Source organism: Plasmopara halstedii (assembly GCF_900000015.1).
Source record: "Plasmopara halstedii genome assembly, contig: Scaffold_614, whole genome shotgun sequence".
NCBI classification, from domain to species: domain Eukaryota; phylum Oomycota; class Peronosporomycetes; order Peronosporales; family Peronosporaceae; genus Plasmopara; species Plasmopara halstedii.
Window position 1 is genome coordinate 3,017,702 of NW_020187532.1, and position 7,699 is coordinate 3,025,400.

The window sequence follows — 7,699 nt, forward strand, 5'->3', positions numbered from 1 at the left end:
ATGACGTGTGCAAACATCTCACAAGACTGTGACTAAGCAGCCTTCAGCAGCAACAGGAAGACATGGTTTTGCCCGCAGCAGTCAAAGAATTTGTATGGCTTGACAACATGCTAGAAAAAGACCTCCAAGATCGAAAAGAAAAAGCCAAATAGCACCTATAACAAAATCCTTCTCACAAAATGCTGTCCGTACTGGCTTCTACGTTGTTTTCAAATGAATGTGCCGCACCACCTCCACCTTCCAACGAAGCGCCCCGGATGGCGTTTTTCCTCGCCGGGGAGCTGGAGGAAGTCGACTATGAGTCGGACACTCCTATCCCAGCATGGGATGACGAGGAGGATGAGGTGCGCCAACGGCGCAACGTGGCCCAGCTCAAACCCTGCGGACACCATGTCCGTTTCCCGACCTCTCGACTTCCGGGGGAAGTGGTAATAATACCAATCGCCTCGACGAGACACAGAAGCAGCAATTAAAGGCTGCTCACAGGGCGGCTCTCCTCCGCTCGTATCCAGGTTCGGTCTGAGACCCTCGTGTGTAATACGGCTTCCGCTCGGCGGATCCCTCTACTGAAGCGACAGACACGATCACTCGATCTACGTAGTGCCACTACACAAGCCGAGCTTGATCAGCGGAAAACTATGCGAGATCGATTTTTAGTGCCCCAAGGATCGGTACCGCGCTTGACTTCGAGCTCAAAAATGAGGTGCTTTTGTTTCCGCAATACAGACCATTCCTGTGGTGCTCGCCCCTGGCAAAACCGATGCGGATGACGATATTCGTTCTGAGCGATGGTTGCAGCGGCACCGGAAAATTGTCTTCGCTGTCTACCTTACAGCAAAGCCACAAGGAAGTTGACGTGCGCGTTTAGCGTTGACTTAGATTTGAAGTCGCCAAACTCAAAGCGCAACGCAGACTTCCTGCGTATTGTCGCCCTACAATATTTGGAACAATACGTAACGCTTGCGCGAACTCTCTGGTTTCTCACACGGGTGAGTCTACGGTACACAATCTCGGGGCCATAGCTTGGGCTCAGCTAATGGTCCTCTGGCTTCTCAAGCTACTGCCGAGAAGCGCGGTGCGCAAGACGACGTGAAGCGTCATGATCCGTCTAATCATAAGTGTCTACGACGTCTGGGCAACAGAGCGCTGAGAAATAACGAGACAAGAGTGCAAAACATGGATCCACTGTAGTCATCTTTTGCTCCGCAGTCAGATTGGGAGAAACAAACTGTACCGGTTTAGACACGAATGGTCGTGATCCACTTTGCACATCAGCGCACAAGACTTAAACAATTCCCACGAAATAATGTCGCGCTTGTGAAGAAAGAATGAGGCCCACGTCGATGATAATGAAAATGAAACAAGAATGCAAAATGTGGATCCACTTAAAGCCTTAACGAAGCCACATCTACCTGGTGATACGTCGAATAAGATGCAAGGGATTTTGAACAACGCTCTCAGCATGAATACGACTATAAACAAGATCGTCAACAGAAGCCATAAACTCAGTGGTATGCTCCATAATAACTTGCAGAGAGCAGTGGATTAAGTATCGACAAGATCATAGAAAAATGGTTCAAACAAGTTGTACACCACAAGAACTACGATCAAGAATGTGACACGATTTCTAAACAACTGCTTCTTGCCTTAGAAAAAGTAACGAAATCACTGAATGCAGAAGCACTGATGTCCCGAGTAATAACTGTGTTAGAAACTTTGTAAGCCAAGCCAGAATTCCAATCTCTTGCTGAGGATTTAGAGCGACTCATTGCTTCGATTCCAAAGTACAGATTGTTTGGAAGTGGCTATTGAACGACAGCAGTGAGGACTTGCTCGTCGGATTCTTTTTGGCGTCGGGCGAAGAATCAATATTGATAACTCTATCTTTCGGGTGTGGCTTGACTGCATCCAGTTCATCTGGAATACTAATGAAATTTTATACGACAACGGGCTAAAAAAAACAATCGAAAACACTCTTTGAAAGTCAAGAATTTTTCGATTGTTTTTCGCAGAAAGATATGCAAGGGGTAGCTTATCGGAGAAATTGGTATCTGGCCGATTGTCTGAGCAAGAAGAGATCCCCAAAAATCGACGTTTAGTGGATTGAAAATATATCAAAAAGCTGCCTCAGACGATGATGAGCTGATATTGTCACTCTCTTACATACTTCGGTATAAGAAATCTGAGCAATATGTCGACACCGAGCTGTTTCAAGTGTTGACTTCCGAATGGAAATATACTGCGCTGGTCGGCCAGTGGAGTACCTCTCAAAGTCTTGATTAGAAAAGGTAGGCGAGATGTTAGACTCAATGATGACTTCTCAAGGCGTGTTGATGGATTTGACGACTGCTAAACCTGAGCAATACAAACAATGCTTTATCGATTTAAAAGCTATGTATACTAAGTCAGAACCCACAAAGAGAGTTCTCCGACAAAACAGATATGGCTCCTTTGTGTGGCACTCATCGTGTTCATCATGACAGGTAGATGGTGAAAATGAAAAGTGAGTTACTGCACTTCATTTCTGGACTACCACAATATTATTCACTCGTTTCTCTGCTCTTATGCTAGACCTCTCCGCTTTTTGATGCTCGTTCCAAAATGCTCTTATTAACACTAACCTAAATCACATTTAGGCTCTTTAGTCACTTCGACATCGTGAAGTCGTCACCGTGACAACTGTGCAATGACGTAGCTCGTTCAAATTCTTTCTGCTGATTTACTAAGCAAGTTACCTTAATCTATTACGTAGTCCACATTATATTTTGCGATTGGCTATCAATGTCGTTGCTCGACAAGTCTCTCTTCAAGAAGACACTAAAGGTTATAGGTGTGCGGGTCGAAGCCAAGAAGATTGGCCCCGTAGTCAAGAGGTTACATGGTCACCTACTTAATCTTCCACGTTTACGTAACGTGGTACCTGATCCAATGAACCCAGAACCGTACAAGAATTCAAGCAGCAAACTGATTTTACTGAATACCAAAGTGAAAGATGCCGAGACACTCCAGCCACTCAGTGAAGATCTTATTAGCTTTCTACGAACAGAAAGTCTATCATTTGTAACTCATGCAATTGAGTTGGATTATAGCTACTTTGCAGTGGACCAAGTCCTTAGTGAATTGCTACCTGAAGGTATAGACATCCCCAGCTCATTCGAGACGGTCGGGCATATTGCGCATCTTAATCTTAGAGAGAACCTGCTACCGCATAAGCACATTATCGGACAAGTGATTCTGGACAAGAATGCTTCTATTCGAACGGTAGTCAACAAAACTGACAACATTGAGACTAAATTTCGTACTTTTCCAATGGAAGTACTGGCTGGCGATAACGATATGGATGTCGAAGTGCACGAAAGCAAAGCTATATTTCGGTTTAATTATGCACAAGTTTACTGGAATTCACGCTTGCAGCAGGAACATTTGCGAGTGATTCGCATGATTAAGTCACATGATGTTGTGTGTGACATGATGTGTGGTATCGGTCCATTTGCCATACCAATCGCTTTGAAGGGGACCAAAGTCCTTGCAAATGACCTCAATCCACGCAGCTATCACTATCTAAAAGAAAATATTGCATTAAACAAAGTGAAGCATTTGGTGACGCCTTATAATCTCGATGGCCGAGAATTTGTAACTAAATTATTAAGTGAGAAGAAGCAGTTCACTCATGTGCTCATGAATTTGCCGGCCATCGCGCTGGATTTTCTTGATGTCTTTCCCGGAAAGTTTGATCATTGGGAAGGTGAGCTACCATACATTCATTGTTATTGCTTTTCCAATGCAGACGATGTAAAAATGGACGTACAAAAGGTAAGTCTGGACGTACTTTTCTTATATCCGATTGTCGTAACAACGTTATGCGTGACCTAGCGAGCAGAAAAGATCTTGGGCGGTAAACTAGATTTTGAGCGAACATCGTGTCATCTGGTGCGGGATGTGGCGCCTAAGAAAGTTATGGTCTGCATTTCGTTCCAGTTACCCAAGTCAATTGCGTTTAGCTCAGAGTATCACGCAATGAAGCAGGACGACTTTAAGCGACAAAAGGTCGAGATGACAGCATAATCAAGCTAATTCTTAGAAAAAAAGGGTTTCGCACAGCATCAAATGAGATTATCGTTAAGAAATGCTTTCATCTGTAGTAGATACGTTTAAGTAGCACGTAACAATCTAATCGACTTTTCGTATTGTAACGCTTCTCAAATGGATTGATGAAATTTCAGTGCCGCAGTATCACCGATTTGGAACGTGAGGTCCACCATTTGATTCTTTTCAACATAAAATATCCTTTTTAGCTGATAAAGCATATCAACTTGGGTGCCATCTATTTCCTAACTTTGAGGTTCTTCAAGATGCCTATATGGCACGATGTTACTGTCATCCAAACTATGCTCCCGAGGCCATGCTAACGCAAGCCAAACATTTTTGGCAGAACCATCACCAGTGATCGCTCTTGCGGTGTGTTGCTGCCACATGAAACGTTCATAAAGCGGAGAAATAGTGTATGTATCGCAACTTTGTGTTGTAGACTGACCTACAGCTACTAATGATAAACCAGTTGCACAGGATATTATTCATCTTTAGATCAATACATGATGTCAGTTGTGCGTACCTCACGTTATTTGTGTGCTGAAGGATGGTTTGGGATAGTAGAGGTAATGTTCTCGGTTGCTAGAAAACCTGCTTGGTCTCGTGTGTGCCACGTATGAAACAGAAATATCTTTGATGAATCGTCACTTTGATCTTGTGAGCTAACATCTTGCCAAACGTTACGAAAGGATGAAACTTTGTTTTCTCGTCACTCTTGCTATCTCTGCAGTCTCGCCACGCCAAGAGCAATCGACTCTGTCATTTTCTTCTCAAACTGATCATAATTTCACAAAACTTCAGAGTGCTGCGCTTTCATCAACTAATTTGCAGGACAGTGACGATTTTTATGTGTGCGGTTCTAAAGTATTTGGCATGGATGGTCGCTATGTGCTGCAGCCACCTGATGTAGTACAGTCAGACATATACACGCCTGTATTTGCCAAAGTAAATCAAAACCACGCTGATGCTTTGACAGATTTCCGACTATATCGACACAATGGTTTCTGGCTGATTGCGAATGTAGAATCGTGGCCACCTGTGACCCACTTTCGATGTGATCCTACTAAGTCACAAGTGTTTGGAGTTGACATTTTGGAGTTGTGCAGATTTGGAAAGCAAGTTCCACCACGCAGTGGTTACACACCTGCTACTCCGAGACAAGGTAACATTTTACTCACATTACACCACCAAGTCTGCCAGAGTTAAGGAAGCTTTCACTCATCCGGCAAAAAAGATTTATGATTGAATTCTGCATTACACAAGGGTTTGCTGGTGATAACATGCTTGTGTATATAAACAGTATCTCGTTATTCTATAGCTAACTAGTCGAACGAAAAATGAATGAACACTTTATTCTAAATTTGCACAGCTTCAAATCGTATAAGAGACAGCTTGTCATTAACTCTAATCGTCTATTTAGATTTAGAAGTCGAACATATTCGTGTTCTTGAGGTTAGTAGAAAAGATCAAACATACAGCAAACAGTATGTATCGGCAAATGGATCATACATAACTGCTACGATATATTCGTGTGTGATACCTAGTGCTGAAAAAAAAATGACCTGCAAAGACGATCAAAGAGTCGAGTTTGAAGCATCTTGGCTTTTGACCAACCCATTACACAACGATTCCCGTACAAGCTATTCCGAATGACAAGTTTGCACATCATGTAATTGTCCAAATCGCACCGCCGTGTCTACGCCTAGTCCTGCTTCTGATCCAGATCTCAGGATATAACAAGACGTATCGCTTTTTCTTTGGAACAATTTGTGATGTGTTTCCGTATCTAATGATACGACCTTATGCTTAATTAAATAATTAACAAGATTTGAACACTTGCCGCGACTAAGGAGTGAGGATAACTTTATTAATGCCATTTGATTTTTTATAAATAAAATTAGTACCATCGTTTTCAAACTTTTCAACTCCAGTACCAAAACAGCAATGAACGCACTAAGAGTAGCCTTCCTGCATCTTTGGTAAACTTTAACATCGAATGCTTGGAATTAGGGTTGAGATGATCCCGCTCATACAGATAATAAAAAGGAGTTTGCAGCTTTACATCTTTACCACATGCATAATGCAGCGGGGCTGCCGTAGCAAAACGCTTGAGGAAGCGTATGAGTTAGCGGATCGCAATCCGCTTACTCCAAGAGCAATTATTGCCTTCTCAAGGCTAATCGACTCTTCGGTTTCAATTCCAAATTGATTTTTTATTATATTTTTATCCTAATTTTAGAGACTTAAATTTTCCTTGATATACTAAATATATAGTAAAATCCAAATACATGCCATACCGTATTCTTGTTTGGATGTGGTTACACCATGCACATTTCGTGTGACCCCCCTATTATCAGGGATCGTGTAACCCCGTTACACCCCTCCATTAAGATCATTTACAGTTCCAATCGATTTTTGCCTCAACGAAGCTCGCGTGTCCATTAGGCACTGCAACTCATTTTGTTGAAATTCAACAACTTCCTTGCTCAATGAGCCCTGTGTCCACAACACGAAAATCATCAAGTCTCGCTAGTTCTGACAGCAGGCACGGGCAGGGCCCTACTTCGTCCCCCGCACGCAGTGCGATGTCGAACAGTGCGTCCGCGGTACCGGGGGATGTTATCCTAGGCTCGATGAGCACAAACGCCGCGCTCTGCGCACGCTGTCAGTGCCGAGTGGCCTCGTTGAGGATGTGGTCGACTATGAGTCTGACATCTCTGTTCCCGCATGGGACGACGAGGAAGGCGAGCTGCAACAGCAGCGTGCTACGAGCCCTGTCTCGCGCATTGCGGACCCCATGTCCGTTCCCTGACTTCTCGTCAACTGAGGAAGGTGGTGTAATCACCAATGACCTCGACGGGGAACAGAGGCGGCAGCTAGTATCAGCCCATAAGGCGGCTCTATAGCGCGCCAATCCACACTCGGTCATTAACCCTCGTGTGAAATATGGCTTCCACCCAGCCGATCCCGCATTGGAAGCGAAGGACGCGGTAACTCGATCGTTACGCGTCCACATCATCGGGCCTCCGGCCAGAACGGATGATGAACTTGCCACACGGAAGCTCTTCGAGCTCGTTTCTGATCCCACAAGGAATTCCATAAACGTTTATCGCACTCGTCTAGGTGCTCAACGAGGTGGCTCTCGTGTAATTCGCAATAAGTACAATACCTGTAGTGATCGCCCCTGGCGAAAGCACTTCAGATGACAAATCGCTCTTTGAGCGATGGGTCAAAATTTTTTTTCACTGCATAACCTGCAGTTGAGCCACAAGGAAGTGGACTTGCGTGTGGAGCGATACCTCCGCTTTGAGTTTGCCAAACTCAAGGCACGCCGTTGACTTCCTTCGGATTGTCGCCCTGCGACGTATGGGTTAGCAACCCCTAATGCTCCCGCGAGCCCTGTGCCTTCGATCGCAAGAGCTCAGGGGCACTGCTTGAGCTCAGCTCATGGTCCGTCTACTTCCCTGGCTTTTACCGGGAAGCGCGGGGCGTCTGATGACGCGAAATGTCCTGACCTTTTCAACCAAAATCATCCTCGGCGACTGGGCAATCTTGCCGAAGTGGCGCCTAAAACTCCTACGAGTTTTCGGAGTCGGGATATCCCCGCCAC

The 7,699-nt window shown here is 44.6% G+C and overlaps 3 protein-coding genes across 3 annotated transcripts in view; 2 read left to right on the forward strand and 1 right to left on the reverse strand.

Moving 5' to 3' along the window:
- Positions 1 to 2,781: 2,781 nt before the first annotated feature.
- Positions 2,782 to 4,065, forward strand: PHALS_12571 (trna (guanine-n-); the record flags this gene model as incomplete). Its single annotated transcript, XM_024728146.1, has 2 exons — positions 2,782 to 3,813; positions 3,874 to 4,065. The coding sequence occupies 2 exons, from the start codon at positions 2,782 to 2,784 to the stop codon at positions 4,063 to 4,065; spliced, it is 1,224 nt and encodes a 407-aa protein (XP_024578652.1).
- A 714-nt stretch (positions 4,066 to 4,779) lies between these two features.
- On the forward strand, positions 4,780 to 5,295 carry PHALS_12572 (uncharacterized protein; the record flags this gene model as incomplete). Its single annotated transcript, XM_024728147.1, has 1 exon — positions 4,780 to 5,295. The coding sequence occupies one exon, from the start codon at positions 4,780 to 4,782 to the stop codon at positions 5,293 to 5,295; it is 516 nt and encodes a 171-aa protein (XP_024578653.1).
- A 2,370-nt stretch (positions 5,296 to 7,665) lies between these two features.
- The window catches only part of PHALS_12573 (Radial spoke 3), a gene marked incomplete at both ends in the record, with an annotated part of 1,127 nt that continues 1,093 nt past the window's right edge, over positions 7,666 to 7,699 (reverse strand). Inside the window, one exon of the mRNA XM_024728149.1 lies at positions 7,666 to 7,699. This exon is cut by the window's right edge and continues 470 nt beyond it. Within this exon, the coding sequence (XP_024578654.1) occupies positions 7,666 to 7,699 (34 nt within the window).